Source organism: Bos javanicus, chromosome 2 (genome assembly GCF_032452875.1).
Source record: "Bos javanicus breed banteng chromosome 2, ARS-OSU_banteng_1.0, whole genome shotgun sequence".
In the NCBI taxonomy this organism is placed as follows: domain Eukaryota; kingdom Metazoa; phylum Chordata; class Mammalia; order Artiodactyla; family Bovidae; genus Bos; species Bos javanicus.
This window is the reverse complement of record NC_083869.1, coordinates 69,585,956-69,606,827: the sequence shown is the minus strand read 5'-3', so window position 1 is coordinate 69,606,827 and position 20,872 is coordinate 69,585,956. Positions and strand designations below refer to the sequence as shown.

The window sequence follows — 20,872 nt, the reverse complement described above, 5'->3', positions numbered from 1 at the left end:
GTCTAGATGCAGAGACATCAGGAAACAGAAAGAAGAAAATTTCCATATGAAATAGGTGTAAGCACAAAGTACAAAAATGATCAGCAAGAAAATTGGAGACTTGGAAAATATTTGTATGTATGCTGATGAACTGGCCCAGAAGCTAAAACTTTGCCACATGAAATAATTACAAGGCAAGACAAGACAGCATTTTCATAATGGGAGACAAGAGGGTTAAAACATGTTCAGTCCTTGCTGTGTCAGAAGCTGCTTTGCATTTGTTGACTTATTTCATTCTTACAACAACCACCGCCTTTCTCTCTGCTCCCCTGTCTTTGTGGTCAGCACATGGTCTTTTTCGAGCTACTCGGGTTTCACCCTCGCCTCCTTTGGTGTGTGTCTGGAATGACAATGTCTCATATCTGTGCTTCTTTCCCTAATTCCCACCTTTCCCCACCTCCAGTTTCACCCTGGTCCTCTCCATTCTAAGCCACCCTGGTGCCTCCATGGTAATGAATCTGTCTGTAGTGCAGGAGATGTGGGTTTGATCCCTGGGTCAGGAAGATCCTCTGCAGGAGGAAATGGCAACCTGCTCCAGTATTCTTGTCTAGAGAATCCCATGGACAGAGGAGCCTGGGTACAGTCCAGGGGGTCAGGCATGACTGAGTGGCTAAGCCACAAGGGAACAATATCTCCACCGTAAACACCCATTAGCCAGCACGAATCCTGATGCCCAATTTGATATAGCACCTGCTTTTTCTCCATTGCAAACCAAATTGAAATCCAAACTTCATGGCTTGGCTTTCCAGCCTCCTTTCTCTGACTTCTGCCCAGGTTCTCCGCCTGGACTCTTATTGCTTCCGAAAGTACATGTCCTTTTCTGCTAATAGCAGTGAACATTTCTGAAAGGCTTATCATATTGGTTCATAGAATCCTTGTGTGCTGCTGCTAAGTCACTTCAGTCATGTCTGACTGTGTGCGACCCAATAGGTGGCAGCCCACCAGGCTCCCTGGTCCGTGGGATCCTCCAGGCAAGAACACTGGAGTGGGTTGCCATTTCCTTCTCCAGATCATCTTCCCAACCTAGGGACTGAACCTATATTGAACCCAGGTCTCCTGCACTGCATGCAGACTCTTTACAGTCTGAGCCACCAGGCAAGTCATAAAGTGAGTCACTCAGTCCTGTCCGACTCTTTGCAACCCCATGGACTGTAGTCTATGGAATTCTCCGGGCCAGAATACCAGAGTAGATAGTCTTTCCCTTCTCCAGGATCTTCCCAACCCAGGGATCCAACCCAGGTCTCCCACATTGCATGTGGATTCTTTACCAGCTAAACCACCAGGAAAGCCCAAGAATACTGGAGTGGGTAGCACATCCCCTCTCCAGAGGATCTTCCCAATCCAGGAATGGAAGCAGGGTCTCCTGCATTGCAGGCAGATTCTTTACCAGCTGAGCTACCTGGTCTAGTTATTACCTGGTTTACCCTTATTAGATGCTCAAATACAGTTTCTCTGAACAAAGTTGAGACCACTGCTCGTGCGGTTTCTGACCTTTAAAAATATTCCTCTATCACCCTGCGTGCTCAATCACTAAAGTCGCGTTTGACTCCGACTCCATGGACTGCGACCAGCCAGGCTCCTCTGTCCATGGGGATTTTCCAGGCAAGACGGCCCTGGTTAACAGGGCTGCGAGCCACGCCTCCTGTGCCCTGGCCAGCACCGCCCGCTCTGTCCGGGATCAAGGGCGCAGGCTCGCTGCTGTGTCCCATCTGCATCTAGGGACACACGCGCCTACCCTGAGCAGGATGGAGCCTGGCTAGTGGCCGCCTCCACTCTCCCCCGGGTAGCGGTAGGGACCTCCCTGTCGCCCTCTTGTGCCAACAAATTGAAGACGATCAATCCGGGGATCCGGCGCAAAGGGGTCTGCCGGCTGAAGGCGCTCCCTGCTGGCGCGATGCGGACTCTCAGGAATTGTATGACACCTCCCTAGCTTTACTGGCCTAAAGCATCTGAAACCATGACGTTTTCATCGTGGGGAGAGGGTGTACAACAGCAAGAAAAGTCCGAAAAGACATTGTTCTGTTTCTGACCCATCCGATCCCTTTTCTGTTGTTCTCAGTTCAGGGATTGAACGCACGCTCTGTTTCCTGCATTGGCAGATGGGTTCTTGACCACCTGGGAAGCCTTTCCGTTTATACATAAATTATAGCCCTTCTGACTACAGGGGAGGCTTTTCTGCTTTCCAATGGGAGGTGATCCTGACAACCCAGGAGGACTTACATGGCATGCTCTCTGAACACAGGCAGGAGATCAGATGATCCTCGGCCCCTCGAACAAATGAAGATGCTGGGTCCTAGAGAGAAGAATGGCTGTCTCTATGTGACATCTCCTGTGTGAACACCAACCAACTGGATCCCAACTGAATGGAGCACTGTCAGGGAATCTTGAGACTCTGCCTGTCTAGGGGAGACATGGGGGCCAAGGCTGCCCTATGCTGTGCTTTCCCACATGAGGCATTCAAACAAAGGCACAGCTGTTTCTTACCAGAAGTCTTAGGTGTTTCCTCTTGCCACCCTGCTTTGTGGATAACTAAATACACTAACACCATTTCCTGTCTTGGGCATTTTTATTTTGCAAGATGATAGCATTACAAGGTTTACCAAGATCGTGTATGTGTTTGTATTCTAGACTGGATGTTCTCACACCCAGCGTGCTGAGAATCACCGATTCCTTTGCTCTGCTAAATCTCTTGGGCATGGGGCAAGAAAAATCTTAAAATTCTCAGGGTTTCTTGTGTGGTACATTGTGTGGCATTTGGGAACTCATGTCCCAGAACAACAGTCTGTCATCCATAGATGGAGAAGGTTCCAACACCTCTTTTTCAGCTGAAGTCTGCCAGAATTCAAGGATGCAGAATTTCCAGGCTTAGAAATAGCCGGAATCTCTATGTATCTGCATCTGTCACATGACTTGGAAAACAATGTTACAATTGCTCATGACAACTTCTCTAGACCTCCAAGGTTCCTAAGAGCTCAGCCATATGCATCTGTGTCTTCCACAGTTTCTGGCACCTAGCAGGCTCTTAATTCATAAAGATTTACGGTTTATGAAGTCATTGTTCTACCAGAATACCTAGTCTGAAGAGTAGCCTTGAAAACTGCATCAATCTACCTGATGGTTGTCTTAAGAAGGTATGACAAGATTGGAACACTTCCCAAAACTTAGGTCTGATCAGAATTCCAGGGGACCTGGACTGTCAAAAATCCTTGGTCTATTCTCCAAAAGGCCCAAGCTGGTTCAGGCTTTTCAGAGTCCGTGTACCTACTGCTGTTGGGAAGCGGGCCTTCCGTGTAGGATTTATGTACTGATAAAGACAGCCAACAGGTACCGAGTGCTTTATACTGGACACCATCCTAGTACCTTACATGTTACTACATTCAATTCATACCACCTTACAAAGCAGGTTTTGGTATTCTTTGTTCTACTCATTTAACAGGCCCAGGAAAGAGAACTGGAATTGGAATCCAGGCATTCTGGTCCCAGACTTTTTAACTACTACGAATTTTTGAATAAACAAGACCCTTTTAAATTTGAATTCAGCTTGCACCTGGGCAGTTAAGACCAAAAGAAATCTAGAAATTGCAATGACGACACCACCTGCAGCCCGCAGGACCTAAAGGTTCCTACTTGGATAGTGATGCTGCCTGGCCTTGCTGGATAAAGAGACCATTCAATCCTGTTCGTCAAATTAATGGCCCCACACACGCCACCTGCAGCTGTGCTCTTAGCACAGGGACTTAAGCGGTCTTCTCTGTGTGCAAATGGGCCTTGCAGATTCTGGTGACTGGCTCCCTCCCATGTGAATCCTGGCCAGGCAGGTTGTCTGGATGTCCCTAGGCTGGACTGGCCTTGTGAGCATAATCTCACATAGGACTCCCAGCAAGTCCTGAGGTTAGCCATTATAGGAGTAAAAATAATTTTTCCACTTTCTGTTTATATGCTTTTCTCACAAATGGCAAGACCAATGGACACCAGACACAATGTAACAAGGAGAGACAGGCTGGGTGGGGTAGGCAGGCATCCAGGACTCAAGTCCAGGCTGGACCAAGCAAGGTGAAAGCAGTAATAAATGATACAAAGTTGATGTAATTGTTTAATGACACAGGAAAATAAGTTATGAAACAAGATGGTTACAAATACTGGGTAGAGGATCATTTAACTTCACTTTTGATAAAAAAAATTTTAAAGTACATATACAAAACACTGGAAGATTAAGTATCAAAATATTAACAGTATTTGCTTCTGTTCAGTGATTAAATATTCTTCTCTGCTTTTGTGTACTTTTTGAAACATGATTATTTCTGAAACAAAAGTCACTGTAAAGAGAAACAGGTATTAAACGCCAGGAGTCCAACAATCAAGGTCTGAAGCCCAGGAGATGTCCAGCGAGGGGGACGGTGGTCAAGCCCAGATGTGGGACAGTATCATTCTTTACCTACTGGAATGCTGTTTACCAGACTGTTTCTTCGACATTTAATATTCTTAGCACATTTAATAGGAATCTGAATATTAACTGGTACAACGGTAAAATGATGCTAGCAACTTTGGTTTTAAATTACTACAAAATGTAATAACCATTTTGTAGTTATAAAACACACTAGAAATAAAACATCAAACACACCAGAAATCAAAAATTACTACAACAAAAATCCCATCTGACCAAACCACTGCCTTTGCTATTCTGCTGTGTGCTCACTTTCAGTTTTCACCATAAATCTATTTTCGTTTTACGGGTCTGGAAGAGGCAGTTTTTCTCAAAAAGATGCTTTTGCCTTCTAAATACTGTTGGAAGTATTTCGAGTTGGAAGGACTCATCAAAATCGAAACCACTTCAAAGAAACAAATCTGACTGAGGAGTGCCACCGCTCTTTGCGCCTCAGTCTGCTAAGTGACCAAATGGAGAACAGCAGAGACTACACTTGTAAATGAAACTAAAATATCTAGGATTTCCCCCAACCTACTCTCAATGTCAGGACTGCTATGGGAGCTTTATTCAAATAACAATGACAACCCATATTTCTTACTCCTGAAAAAGTAAAATGGAGAAAGGCTCATTGTTTCAAAGTCTGGCATATAAAAGCCCAGTGCCCCCTTAACTGAAGGTGCTTCTTAGGGATTTCCCAAAGCTCTCTGCCCTTTCACACAGCAACATTTTCAGGAGGGGTCAAAAAACTACTGTTAAGGTCCAAGAAAAAACTGAAACCAAAAAAAAAATTGAGACAATTTTTCTGCACCACCACCACCTGTCCAGTGTCCGGTCACCTGCCCTTTCTGGCGGGCTGACACAGCAATCCAAGTCACAAGAGGCTTCAGACACTAGGAAGGCAAGGTACCAGAAGAATTACATTAAAACAGTAACAAGTTTGGGGAAAAAAAAAGATTTACACTTAGAAATATCCTATCATCACAAAGACTAGAAAGATGCGTTGCTTTGCTCTTGGGCAATCAAGGCATCGTGACCTGTTTTATATCCCCAAAAAGGAGACTCACTGGAAACCTCAGTGCCGGCAACCCAAGTCAATTCATACTCGTTAGACGAGTCCAAATCCTAAAGTAACACAAACTCCTTTCTTACAGCAAGAAAAAGAAAATCCGTTTCAGGACAAAGGTATGTCTTCAGTGAGAGAACTGCCTGCTGTCAGATGGCTTCTTGCTTATGTGTTTGAAGATCTTGGACTTCTCGACTTTCTTGGCTTTCTGGTAGCCAAATCCACCGCCACCGCCTCGCTTTCTAACTTTGCCGTCATTGGTGTTCACATCTAAAGGGGGCATTAAGGAAATCCAGCAACACAAAGACAACCAACTCCAAACCACCACCTAGGGGAGAACCAGCCAGCTGTATACCTGGGGCCCCACCACCCCTCCCTGAGCCACCACAATGTGAACACTCGAATCAGGAGTGGCCACATGACCGGGGGCTAAAACTAGCAGGTAAGATTTTTAAACCCCGTTAATACTTAACATATTACAACTTCCCTGGCTCTCTTTGCCACTCAAATTCCACTGTCCTTTTTTAAAGCCATAAACTGTCTCGTCTCTGTTGTCTCCACCCTGACTACCCCACGCGAGCACTGACATGAGGTCAGTGCCTGAGATGACCACCTGGGCCCCAGGCCTCAGCCAGAGCACAAGCCAACCTGAGTGCTAAGCCCCAGAGCCCCTGGTCAAGCTTCTGGCCCAGTTCCTGGACAAATTCATAACCACACAGAAAAGGATACTCAAATCAACAAAAGGAGGCACCTTGAAGCCAAATGACAGAGCAACATGAGGCAAATTTAAGTTATTAACATTGAAGATCTGTTTCAGGGAATGGGAATCATAGGCTCGAATGTATGACTTATATGCTTCCTGGGCTGACTTATGGAGGAAGTAGTTCTTTTCAATCAGTTTTTCAAGCTGAAACAGAAATAAATATTGGCATTAATACAAGAAAGCACAATTCATCTATAACATTTGTTCCAAAACACTTGCTCCAAGCTTTGTAATATCTGCAAAATCCAGGTGCAGTAAGAATAATGACAAAATTCATGTAAGGTACAGGCTGAAACCAGGTAGACAGTATAGGAATGTGCTCACCAGCACCGCAGGACACAGCAATGGTCACTCAAGTCCAGACTTCCCACTTATGGAAAGGTAGGCTTGGAGGAGAGTGACTGTTAATGAGACACCACAGAGGCAGGGTTGGGATGCCCCCCCGCCCTCCACCCCTCCCACATACCTGAGACTGAATGTCAGAAATTTTAGACCAGGAAAACTCAAATTCACTTAATGGAACCTAGAAAACAAAAGCATGCAGGTTAGTAAACCGGGTTGGTCTGATGCAACTCATCAGTCACTGATGAGACGGAAGGGAAAAGCTTGTGGAACTTCAATTTCATGGGCCAGACACCTGTTTCCCTGTCTCCCAATGCCAATGGGAGAGGTGTACCTTCCCTCTCCTAATGCACTCTGAATGGAACCCTCCTCAAAGAAAAGCTGTGAAACTAAGTGGGGCAATGATATGCACTGACGCCCTCTTCTCTAAATAAACATCTCTGTGGATGCAATGTGATGAAGCAGCTTTCAGCTTCTACTTTACAGAACCACTAGCTCTTCTCTCAGTGCTGGGAAAGCTGCCCTGACACCACACTGCCCTGTGATGGGGGTCTGTGACACCAGGGTTTCTGAAACTGGTGTTTGTGACCACCAACTCCTACGGGAGGGATTTCTTACCAGTCATCTCTTATGAGACAACTGGAAAAGTGCCCATGCAGGTGCTGGGGAAAAAGAACAGCCACCCGAGTCCCAGGCCCTGGGTGGAGACAGGTGAGTGGGCAGACAACTGGATAAGCACCTGTGCTGGGGGCACACGAAGGAGGGATGAGATCAGCAACACCCTCCCAGAGGAACCAGGAACCAGGTAGCTAGAGAAAAACTGCAAAGGCGGGATGGCAATTTCTAGGACCTGCTGCTAGTTGGGTGGTGGGGGAAAATCCACCAGGCAACACTGTGCCAACAAGGAGGCAAACGCCGGGAAAGACAAGGCCGACAAGCATTCACAAGACTCGGCAGCAGAAAGGCCAAAGTCAGAGGAGGGTGGACTGAGCCCAGAATCAGAGGAGTTAAAACAGAACCCACTTTTCAAAACAGCAGACTAAGGAAAGGCAATATGCAGCAGCCATGCTGGAGCTCATGACAGAAGGGTGGATTCAGGGCTGAAGTTATCTTTTTGGTCCGAGATTACAGACAGTAAAGCGCTAACTGCCAGGCAAGGACTGGGGCCCGGAAGGGGAAGGGGTAGGAGGGGATGGCCTCCCTGCAGCTTTGGGTGAGGTGAAGACAGGAGGGGAGCAGGAGCAGAGGAGGCTTCCAACAGGGCTGTGGGAAGACTAGGGACAGGGACGCCCCCTGAGTGACACAGGGCTCAAGCACAGTGCTTTGTGGGTAGTTTTTGGCTCATATTTCCTGGACAAGACCCACAGAAGGCTCATTTGCTAAACCGCTGCACCAACTGTCCTAACAGAATGGTAACAACTAGGAACCCCTTGGACACAACTAGAAACGGTGCCTGAGGCCATGTGCACCGGCAAACAATTCTTGCGTAGAGGAATCTGTCCCTAGTGTAAGGTTTTCCACGTGAAGATCTTTACCTTGGATTGCTTCAGGTAGCGAAGGAAACCCAATTCTTCAGGGCGCAAAATGAGCAAGGCATGCCCTCTTCCATTCAGGCCTCTGGCTGTTCTGCCCACACGGTGAATGTACTCCTTTGGTGGAGAGAGAACACCTGAGGTAATACACTGGCTTGCACGGCAACCTTGGTGCTTGCCACACAGCCTATCACCGTGCTCCCCAAAGCTAGTGGTCCCCCATCCCTTCTGCAGGCACCATCCCCACAGAGATAGTACCGAGGCCAAGGAGAGCTGGACAGGACATTCACATTAATTCTATGATCCAATCAAATGACTAGTAAGTGTGCTTCAACTTCATAAGGGCTTTTGCAAACATTCAAATGGCTGACAACTTATATAATCTACCTTTTGTTGAAAATACCTAAAAAAACTTATTTTACTACATATACTAAAGACTGGCATCTATCTCCATAAGCACATTTTATTCCTCTGACATCTACTGCTGTTTAATAGACTGCCCCAAGCAGGCAATGTTCCTAAGTCAAGTCCCACTGATGCCTCTCAAATTTCCTTGTACACACCCTCTCTGGGTCCTGCGAAAGCCTTAAACGCTGGAAGCATCACTGAGATACTGCAGAGTCGCTGTATGGCTGTACGCTGAAGCATGACTGGAGCAGCTTGAGGAATAATATGTGGGATGGGGTACTTCTCAGGGAACCTGGGGAGATAACTAGAGGATGCCAGTTACCTTGGGGTCATCTGGAGGGTCATACTGAACAATCCAGTCCACTTCAGGAATATCCAGCCCTCTAGCTGCCACGTCTGTACACAACAAGATCCCTGAATCTGCATTGCAAAACTGGAAGAACGTGGTCGTACGCTTATTTTGTTTTTGCCTTCCCTAGAACCAAAACAAAACATCCATTGGAAGAGGAAATTTGAGACTATTTGTGGGAGGTCTCGGTGTAGAACCCCTAAACTGTGGAACTGTTAGCTGCTTTATTTCAAGTTCAGTACCCGGCCTGTTTCCCCAAGCGATGGCATCGGTTCCTCCTTTCAGGTTCCCACTGCCTGCCCCCACCCCTGGCAAAATTCCCTCCTCACAGGACCCATCACCTGTTATTTGTCCAAATTACTCAGAACTATGTTTGGAGGCAAGGACAATACCATAATCCCCACAACCTACATAACTCGCTAAGGGTAAGCTGCTTGTAATAAGCTTATCATAACCACTTACATGAATGGCCAGGACAGGCAAATCGATGTAGTTCAGCAACTCATAGTGGTATTTCACGGACTTACAGGATGAAAAGAAAACCATTAGTTTCTTCTTCCGGTTCTTCTTAAGGAATGTGAAGAGCAGGAGGAATCTCTTTTCAGAAGGACAGACAACATACCCCTAGAAGAGGTTCAAGTGAACAGACACAAAATAATCGAATGGACACTTTGAACTTCATGAACCAATATAATCTGATGGAGAAAACAGATTAACATGGCGTATACACTGTTAAGCCTCACCTATAGCAAAATTACTACCTTCATTATAATAATGCAGTCCTAAAATAAGACTGATTTTAAATCTTTCGATTCCTTTTATTGGCTATAATCACTGGATACTAAATATTTTCCGTATTTCTGAGACTACTGGTTATCAAGTTCTTGTAATCATAGTAATACCAATACCTCTATTAACTGGAACCTTCAAAATGTATCAATGATTCATTTTTAGAAGGTCCTTAAAGGCAAGATCCTAAATAACCACAGCTGAAGTGCACTATCCTAAACAATATCACAAAGCTGCTGCTGCTGCTAAGTCGCTTCAGTCATGTCCGACTCTGTGACCCCAGAGACGGCAGCCCACCAGGCTCCGCCGTCCCTGGGATTCTCCAGGCAAGAACACTGGAGTGGGTTGCCATTTCCTTCTCCAATGCATGAAAGTGAAAAGTGAAAGCGAAGTCGCTCAGTTGCAACCCCATGGACTGCAGCCCACCAGGCTCCTCCGTCCATGGGATTTTCCAGGCAAGAGTACTGGAGTGGGGTGCCACTGCCTTCTCCGATCACAAAGCTAGGTGAATATATTTTTTAAAACTAAACAACCAATGAAAGGTTTGTAAGCTAAATTGTTACAGGAAAGAAATATTTTACTCATCAAAAGACTCAATCTTAAAGTTCTATTTTTAATAAAGCTGTTTTGGCTCTTTGTCACCTCATTTCCACAGTTACATGCTTGAAACCAGCCTCTCCACCTTCTAACTCACCTCACATCTTAGCGCAAGATATTATTGAACAACAAAATTCATTTTACTCCTATAAACTTGGTGGTATTTTATTAAGTTCGTTAACCCATTTGCTTTTTAGAGGATCCTCCAAACACTTCCAAGGAAACATCAAAGGATATCCTTAAAATGGAAGGCAGTGACAAGAAGTACCTGCTCAAGACCGTCTACAGTTGCATTAGCTTTATCATCATCAACACCAACATACAAAGGCTCCTTTTTCAGAGAAATCCTCGCCAGGTCTTCAACTTTTCGAGTTTGTGTGGCAGAGAAGAGCATGGTCTGTCTGCGTGCTGAAACACAACCATAGAAAAATAACCCAAATTTTTCAGGGAATTTTTAGAACTGCTTCACAACTAAAGATGCGCTAAGTAGAACTTTCAGAAAATAGAAACATGGTATCACTATAGACAGTAAGAGAGGAACAGCAAGGGCAACTTTATGTCTATAGATTTGACAACTGAGTTGAAATGGACAATTTCCGCTAAAGCTCACTTAGGACAGCTTTCCAACTCATCTTTAACAAAATTTTAGCAAAGTAAATTCAGAAATATAAGCATCTATCAGAATTTAACATTTATTCCTGATTTAAGAAACAGCAGACTAGGAACGAAAGGGATCATCCTCAGTTTTATACAGGGCATCTAGACGTGCAGCATCTGCATCACACTTAGTGCTGAGACCGAATGCTTTCCCACCTAAGACCAGGAGTGAGATAAAGATGTGTTCTTTCGCCAGTTCTACTCAGGAGTACACTGGAGGGTCTGGCCAGTGCAATCAGACATGAAAACAATAAAGGGAAAATTTTTACACATAAGGTATGAAAAAACCTGTACAGTGAAAACTCTGAAACACTTCTGAGAGAAATTAGGAAGCTGATAAATGGAGATCTACCTCATTCATGTGCTGAAGGACCCAACTTTATCTTCCACCAATGATCGATATTACAGAGACTGACAAACATTCTAACATTCATACAGAAATGCAAACGATGGGAACAGACAAACAAATTAACAAAGTTGGAGGATTAACACTACCTAATTTCAAGACTTAACAGGAACGACTTAACAGGAACGACTGGAACTTCCATACTCTGCTGATGGGGATGTAAAATGATACAAATTAAACGTAACACCCGTCACTCCATTCCTAGATAATCACACCACAGAAAAGGCGATATACACCCATAAAGAGTTGTAGGTGGATGTTCATAGCCACCTTATATGTAACAGACCAAAACTGTTAACAACCCAGTCATCCATCAACAATTAAATGGATAAACAAGTTGTGGCATATTTAAACAATAGAATGCCAGGGAGGAACAAAGCAAAGAACTATTGAAAATGTAATGGCACAGACAAATCACAGAATTTGCTGAGCACAAGAAGAGACAAAAAGACAGTAATACCATATGATTCCATTCATACGAATCCCTGAAAAATGCAAACTGATCTACACTGACAGAGGGCAGACCAACAGCCACCTGTGAGAGAGGAGACCTGTGAGCAGTGGTTGTAAGCAGGGGAGGGCTGTTGCTACTGAGGGAGAGAGGGAGGGACCACAAAGGGACATAAAGTGCTCTTTGAGAGTTATGAGAATATTCACTGTATTGACTGTGGTGATGGCTTCAAGGTGTAAACAGGACAAAATGTATCAAATTATATACTTAAAACATAACAATCTTTACATGTAAAAACATGTAAAGATTATGATGTTAATTATACCTCGATGAAGCAGTAAGAAACAAATCATATAAGGCACGGAACCACACTGTTATAGATATAAGCAGTTTATAAATGTTTCAAGTACTATAACCGAGGTACATACGACTTAAACATAACACAGAAGGCACCAAGTTGATGACTACTGGAGGATGAGAGATGGGGTGGCAGGGATGGACAGGAACGAGACATACGTTAAAACTGTTTAACTTGCACTGTAAGCTCTCAAATGGCAAAACCATTGTAGTAAGTTACCAGTAAGATCGATGTATATATTGCAAACTACCTCTAAGGCTGACCGGCACAACAACCTCACTTGGTTAAATTAAAATGCTGACATTAACAGTTTTCATACAGGAAAAATTCTCAACTACTTCCAACAGCTGCTCTGCAAACCACATGAAGATGCAACCCACTTACTTGGCAGAAGTTTAATGATTTGCTTTAATTCCTCTTCAAACCCAACATCCAAGATACGATCAGCCTCATCAATAACCAGACACTGTAGGTTTTTATACATAAACCCTGGGGTATTCTGACAAGACAAAGGACAGAAAAAAACTGTTAGCTGCGAAGTGTACGTTTCACACAGACAGAAGATGGGGCTTCACGACAGTGTCCTCTTACCTGCATGTGGTCCAGGAGACGGCCTGGTGTGGCCACGATGATGTTGATCCCATTGGCAAGCTTCTGAGCTTCAGCAGACCTGTTACTACCACCCATTATTAACCCGTATGTGTGAACATGGTGTGTCATCAGCTCCTTAAGGACACCAAAAGTCTGCATGGCCAGTTCCCTAGTAGGTGAGAGAATAAGGACTCCTGTTCCTAAAAAGTAAAACAGGATATATGGTCAAAGTCAAACTGTAGTTACACCAGGAGTGAGCCCACAGTCAAGACAGACTTCTAGTAAGATTCTCACAGTGACAGCGGGCTCACAGGCTTACCATTCCTGGGCATGAACTTTAACTTAACAATGAGTTCAACTGCAGGGATGAGAAATGCCAGCGTTTTACCACTGCCTGTTTTTGCAGCTGCTAGAAGATCCCTAAAAAATAAAACGGAAAAGGAGAAACATATTTGCTCTACTCATGCAGCAAGTATTTACTGAATACCTACCATGGACTACGACACATGTTTGAGGCACTGAGGCTAGATTATAACAAGAAAAGAGTCCCCACCTTCTCTATCACTGAAATCAATCATGTGGGTTAAACACTTAACTCAGAAATAACAATTGTGCTAAAAACAGAAGTGAACAATTTTCTCCAACATCAATAAATAACCTAAAGCCTTTAACGAAGGTTAGGTATATTATCAGACACAATGTGAGATCCATAGAACATACTGGTATTTTTTCCCCAAACTATTGGCACTAAAAACAGAGATATTAAGTGTGTGTATGTGTGCGTGCTCAGGCATGTCCAACTCTTTGCGACCCCATGGACTGTAGCCCACCAGGCTCCTCTATTCATGGGATTTCCCAGGCAAGAATTTCCCTCTCCAGGGGATCTTCCTGACTCAGGGATCAAACCCGCATCTCTTCCATCTCCTGCACTGGCAGGTAAATTCCTTACCACTAGCGCCACTTGGGAAGCCCAGGACCAATGCCCAAACCTCAATGTTAACCATACCTGCCTTCCAGAAGTGGTCTGATACTTTTATGTTGAATTTCAGTCATGTTTGTAAAGCCCATTTCTTTTATTGCCTTCAGAGTGTTCTCATTGACAAGATTAGTCAGAGAATCAAATGAAGTATCCTCAAAAGCTCCTAAACAGAAGACAGTTTATCATTAACAAATTTACCTTTTCTGAATAGTTAATATTGCGTTTCCTAAATTTGTTTTGCTGATTGAAAACATTACTGGGTTGATGTCAAGCTTCTTTAGAAGAGCTTCTTCCAATAAGAAAAGACTAAACACCAACCATTCCTATATAACAAGAAAAAGATCTTATACTTGTTGCAAGTTTCTCCACTGCTAATGGCTGTGTAATCTAAAGCCTATACTGTAATGAAATAACAAAGAGTTGGCGAGGTGGTACAATCAAGGGACTTATGTGAAATAAAAATGCTAAGGTGGGGGCACACTGGGGCAGGGGTGGTGGTGTGAGGCTTTCAGGGGAAAATTCAGAGAGAAATGAAATGTTTAGGAAGTCTGCAATAAAGAAAGAAAACACTCAGTATAAAAACTGAGTATGAAATCAATCAAAATAGCAACTCTCCAAAAAAGACAACTGAGAAGAGTCAGAGATGGCCCCAGATGGTGAGAATGTACCTATATATCAGGTGTGCGGTGGGTCACCAGCAGGGGAAGGCATCAGACTACCTGGGAGCTCCCTGCTCAACACACACCCCAGGTATAACCCAGGCGCTGGCAACCCTGGCACCACTGACATCTTGGGATGGATAATTCTTTGCTGTGAGAGGCTGTCCTATGCACTATAGGAGGTCCTGCAGCGTCTCTGACCTCTACTCACCGGACACTTGTCACCTGCTCCCATTGTTTACCTGGGACAGAGGAGGTTTAAGGGTTGCACCCCCTTAAATGGGAAAACTGGGATGGGTCCCCCTACTTAGGAGGTAAAATTACCCTGCTTGAGAACCACTGCCGTAATAACCTTTGCAATTCTGATTGCAAAGGTTGGGTTGTGGGCTTCACTATTTTAATAAACAAAAACCTCAAACCAAATAACTCAAGTAACTGCTAGACGTTTCTAGATAGGAGCAATTGATTCTAAACTCTTGACTTTACAGATAAAGAAATGGAGGTCAGAAGAGGTGACCCTGGCACACGCCCCTCAGTAATGTTAATTGCATCCTTGTCTGTTAGTAATGGAGCCAGCATTAAACCTCTGGGCTCCAGACTTCCATGCCAATGACTTTCCTACTGTAACATGGAAAGTGACAAACCAAAGACATAGAGGACCCTGAGAGCTATTTGTGTGCATGTCAAAATATTTAATGTTAGGAATAAAGAAAAAGGAAAAATAGAGAAAGAAATAAGAACTAAAGCACACAATGTGGAAGATAAAAAGCAGCAATTAGATATAAAACCATGTCTTGTCAATAAATGCTACAACTGAACCTTTAAATTCTATAATCCAGGGAGGTGTGACACTTTAGAAATCTACCTGGAAAAACACTTTGATAATCACCTGTCAGTCCCAGGGGCAGGCTGGGTACTTCGCTGTCCTCACCCTCGTCATCTGGCTTCTCCACACGGTTTTCTGTTTCTTCAGGAGCCTGGGCACCATCTTCAGCCTCTCCTATGTCCTCAGCTTTTGCTTTTTTGGAATCTTTGGTTTAAAGGACAAATACCCCCCAATTTTTTAAAAACAAGAATACCAAATGAGATCATAAAATAACAGATGTGTGATGCAAAAAAAAAAAAAAGCATATTTTCAAAAGCTTAACACATTTACAGTTTTAATTTGCTAAGAACCTCTTTTTCCTGATTAAAAAAAAATCTGGCTGTATTAAAAAACTCAGCAGGACACGCAGATCTGCTAACAAAGCTTTATTTTTTAGGCTTCTTTGTGTATATATATACACATATATACTACACACAGTATATGTATTTATTATAGTTGATTTACAATATTGTGTTGGTTTCAGGCAAACAGCAAACTGATTCAGTTATGCATACGTTATAGGTATATGCATTACTGATATTTAGAAAAAAATCCTTCATTATATTGAATGGTTCCCTGTGCTATACAGTAAATCCTTATCATCTATTATAGATGGTAGTAATACCTGTTAATCCCATACTCCCAACTTATTCATCCCCCCTTCCCCTTTGGTAACTATACATTTGTTTTCTATGTTTCTGAGTCTGTTTCTGTTTTGTAAGTTCATTTGTACTATTTTTTCAGATTCCACATATAAGTGATATAATACTTCCTTCTCTGACTTACTACTTATTATACTGTCTTAAGTAAGAAATTTTTTATAAGCTGAACTAAACACTCCCAATTCTATAAAATTCATTAAGGAGACAAGGTCAAGTGATTAATTAAAAAAAAAACCCATAACAAGCACTTTTTCCTCTCATAACACAAATTTTCTATGAAAGCTAATTTTGTCTTAAAGGGGAACAGAAACACAAAAGGCTCTTTATACTACTTGAGACAGATTACAAAGCAAGGGCAACAACCTACTCAGCTGGGTGACAGAAACTGGCTGGCTGCTTCCTTGAATGTAAGTGGTAAGAGGAGAGGGAAGGCTTCCTAGCTCTTCATTCTTAGCATACATTCACAACTTTCAAAACACAGTCCCCTAAACTACCTTCCTAGTCCTACCTCCCATCATGCTCTTAAATGTTCTACTCTGGGCCAAATAGGTTAACTCCATGCTGTGCTTTTAAAAATTCATGGCAGTTAGTGATGTTAGTTAGAACAGAATTGACCTAAACCGGAACTCAGGACTCTGTAACCCAGGACTGGCCTCTTCCTTGGACCTTATGACCACCTTTCTGGGAAATGATCAACTCTGTACGACCCACACGTTCAAAGGCCATGAATACTATCAGCTGGACTTCAAGGCTTATGACTTCTCTTCTTGTTAAAACAGTTCTTCAAGGTTATCAATAGGATTTAAATTTCCAGTCCTGTGATTCAGTGCTTCAGAGCAGAAATCTCACTTCCTCCAGCATACTCAGAATAAGAATCCCAAAGGCACTAACAATTTTGGAACAGGATTACAATCACTTTAAATCAAAATTGTAATGTCAATCCTCACGCTTTAGTCTCTGTCTTGTTTCACTTTCTGTTTAAGCAGTTTCTCATAATTTACAAACGCATTATAGTCTGTAGGCAGTAAAAACACAGCCAGGCATGTCTGAAAAATCCAAAGCATCTTTCTAGATGAAAACTTTATTTCCGACAAAAGGTGAATAGGACATGCTAACACAGGAGTTGGCAAATGTTATCTACAAAGAACCAGATCTGTAAACACTTTAGGTTTTGTAGGCTGTATGGTCTGTCATCACAAAGGTCAAGTAAACAAATGGGTATCACAGGGTTCCGGTTAAGCATGTCTGCAAAAACAGGCAGAAGGCTGAACAGTTTGCTGATACCTGTTCGACCCTCCCCTGAAATCTCTGCCTACTCACAGTTCAATTAAAATGCCTGTTCTTTCACCTAAACTTATTCAGTCCAATAATCTTCTAAATGAAAGTACCCCTCTTCCCCAATCCTGGCCATTCTACTCACTAGGAAATTAATGTTCCATTTATTCAGAAGTTTCCCAGTTGCTATTTTTGCATACTTTAATTATCATTATGCTGCTTTGAATAGATAGGAATTTATTGTGGGGAAAAAGGAACCAGGGAAAAAAAGAGGTGAGTGAAAGAATCATTAATGTTAAGTCTCTGATTCATAAAGACTCAAGAAGATGGATTCTAAACCAGCCCGGATTTCTTTAGTGTCAGTAATTCCACAATTCTCTTTGGAAATAGGTAGATCTAAAATATTATGTCAGAGTACACTTTATAAAAAGCTCAGACAGTTAACTGCCAAAGAAGAGCAGTATTCTGAGAAAACTTAAACTGCACCTTCCTCTGATGTTTCCTCTAGCTACCAGGCTGGTTTCTTGCATGCCAGTAAGGGTGGGGGGGGGAGCCTTGCATGTCATGTGGACATTACAATAAAAAGAGGAAAGGCAGAATGATAACTTGAAAAACTTAATGGCTTAAGTTAAAAAAAAGAAAAGTACATACCAGGCCCAGCATCATCCACTACTTTTCTCTTTTTCTTCTTCTTCTTCTTTTTTGATTCTGAATTGGGAGACTGCATTGCTGCTTCTCCACTGGTCAATGTGGTGGATTTCTTGGAGGCTTTTTTAACTTTGACATTTTCCCCTGTTCCTTTAAAAACATCTCCATTTTGGGCTTCTGACATGCCTACATTTACAGAATCTTTCACAGATTTTTTAGCTTTGACATTTTCCGTGGCTTCCCTAGGCAGGACTCCATTGCTGGCTTCCGACACGCTCGCATTCATAGATTGTTTTCGGGACTTCTTCACTTTTCCACTTACTCCTGCTTCTTCAGATGTGTCTCCATTTTGGGTTTCTGCCAACCCAGCACTCATAGGTTGTTTTAGGGACTTTTTAACTTTTCTGCTTCCTACTGTTTCTTTAGCTATATCTCCATTTGGGGCTTCTGACAAGCCCACACTCACAGACTGCTTTAAGGACTTTTTAACTTTTCCATCTCCCACTGTTTCTTCAGGCACATCTCCATTTTGAGTTTCTGACAGGCTCACGGCTGAGGCACCTGTTTAAAAAGGGAAAACACATCATGACAAAGGAGAGGCTTGCTTAGAGACCCTGCAATCCCTCATGGAATGCCATGGCTTCCAGTACTGAAATGATCTAGCTTTTACTTTCCTGTTGTGTACATTAAAATGAGTTCCAGTTTTATAGTATTCCACTGCAGCACAAATAAATTAAAAACAGGGAGGGAATGCTGCATTGATTTTGTAACTTCAAAAAAACCACCTCTCTGTTCATAAGGAGACAAAAGTCTGAAACAAGAAAACTTCAATGAGGTTAAATATTTAAACAGATGGGACCAAACAATGGTACTTACAAAACATACATATTAAGTATTTGACAAATCTTTCTCACCTGTCAGCGAACTGAAAATTCTGTTGATGAAACTACTTATTTGCCTTGATATTTATTGTACATAAATGCCTAACAATGTTTTACAAGTTTCTGTTTATACATTGACAAAGTACTACCTTTTGTTATCTTAAACTACCAAGACGTAGTCAGCTGCTGCTGCTGTTGCTAAGTCGCTTCAGTCGTGTCCGACTCTGTGCGACCCCATAGACAGCAGCCCACCAGGCTCCTCTGTCCCTGGGATTCTTCAGGCAAGAATACTGGAGTGGGTTGCCATTTCCTTCTCCAATGCATGGAAGTGAAAAGTGAAAGTGAAGTCGCTCAGTCGTGCCTGACTCTTAGCGACCCCATGGACGAGCCTAGGAGGCTCCTCCATCCATGGGATTTTCCAGGCAAGAGTACTGGAGTGGGGTGCCATTGCCTTCTCAGGACGTAGTCAGCAATGCTTTGTTATTCCATAGGAAATGTAAACATTAGGGGACTTAAAAAACATTATTCCTAAAATTCACACACTTGTTCCCTCCTCCAGGATTTCTTTCAATCAACTGATCTCTGTACAAAACCAACTACTGTAAGGCAGTATGCCTCCAACATTGCCCTAGGGGGTCTTAAGTCTAACAGGGCAGAGGTCCCCAACCTCTGGGATCTAATGCCTGATGATCTTAGGTGGGAGCTGATATAACAATAATAGAAATAAAGTGCACAATAAATGTAATTCGGGCTTGAATCATCCGGAACCGCTGACTCCCACCTCCCCGCCCCGGCCCCACTAATCACCATGAAAAACTGTCTTTCATGAAACCAGTCCCTGGTGCCAAAAAGGTTAGGGACTGCTGTTATACAAGACCTAAAAAGGCTGACATAACTAACTTCAAGATGTCTGCTCCCCTGTAAGGAAGTTAGGACTCCAACCGAGGTAGGTAAAGAAACGTGCTGCTGCTGCTAGGTCGCTTCAGTCGTGTCCGACTCTGTGCGACCCCAGAGACGGCAGCCCACCAGGCTCCCCCGTCCCTGGGATTCTCCAGGCAAGAATACTGGAGTGGGTTGCCATTTCCTTTTCCAATGCATGAAAGTGAAGTCAAAGTGAAGTCGCTCAGTCGTGTCCGACTCTTAGCGACCTCATGGACTGCAGCACATGCAGGTAAAATGCTTTGCAATGGTCTTTGTTATGGACACAAATACGCAGAAGCTCCCAAGAAATGTGTAACTTAAAGTGAGGAGTAGCGGGAAGACAGGGCACGAGCATATGCATCACGCGTATGACCGCGCATGAGACACTTTAGGAGAGGAAGTTCTGCAGGAGTCGAGACAGAGTGCAGGTAGATAGGCGAAAGCAAGGGTACCAGGCATGTCCGTGAAGTGAGAGACAGCCACCTTGTTTTGAAACGATACACACAAGAAATCGATGATGTGAAAGGAAGATGCGTGGGGATGAGAAAGTCCCACGTGTCTGCTGGGAAATGGGGGTTGGGGATGAGGTGGATCCTAGAGGTCGTGAAGGAATCGGAATAGGGAGGGTGGAAATGGGGCAGCCTGGTTCAGCTGCAAGCACAGCTGGAAAGAAAATCAACCGGGGTCCTGTCCGCGTTCTGAAAGGAGAAACTGATGTTGAAAGATCTGGGCAACGCAGAGTCGGCACCTGCGCTGGGCCGGCACCTGCGCTGCCCAGGGTTGCCTCTCCCCGCTCCCCAAACTCGCGTGCTCTGGGGGAAGCTGCCAGCGCCACACCGGGGCCGCAGTCACCAAGTCCGTAGCGCGCCACGGCCCACGTGCAGGCTCCCTCCACAACCCGGGCCGCCGAGAGGTCAGCGCAGCTCACCCTGGAGCTTTAGGTTTCGTTGTCGCAATTTGAGGTTCCGCTTCTCGATCTTCTTGCGTAGAAGTTTCATCGGTAAATGAGACATGTTGTAGATAAAGAGCCTTCACCGCAGCGCCACAGCCCAGCTTTTCGGCTCTCCCAAATGACGTTATTTCCTCTCGAGTCACACGTGCTCAGTGCAGCCAGCCGGAAATGCGTCATGGGAGCACCCTTGGTGCGTAGAGGAAATGCGTCCGGGGTGGAAGTGCTTCCGGGCGCGCGCGCGCCGTCCTACCCTTGGAGA

General features: G+C 43.9%; 1 protein-coding gene and 1 long non-coding RNA gene across 2 annotated transcripts in view; one reads left to right on the top strand and one right to left on the bottom strand.

The window, feature by feature from the left end:
* Positions 1-20,872, top strand: part of LOC133261107 (uncharacterized) — a 112,951-nt gene that overhangs the window by 19,041 nt on the left and 73,038 nt on the right. The window lies entirely within an intron of this gene.
* On the bottom strand, positions 4,120-20,780 carry DDX18 (DEAD-box helicase 18). The gene is made up of 14 exons (XM_061439656.1): positions 20,590-20,780; positions 17,863-18,420; positions 15,299-15,439; positions 13,778-13,913; positions 13,091-13,191; positions 12,772-12,971; positions 12,565-12,679; positions 10,577-10,716; positions 9,385-9,546; positions 8,896-9,048; positions 8,169-8,282; positions 6,758-6,814; positions 6,258-6,435; positions 4,120-5,798 (listed from the first exon to the last, which is right to left on the bottom strand). The coding sequence occupies exons 1-14, from the start codon at positions 20,672-20,674 to the stop codon at positions 5,656-5,658; spliced, it is 2,283 nt and encodes a 760-aa protein (XP_061295640.1). The 5' UTR covers positions 20,675-20,780; the 3' UTR covers positions 4,120-5,655.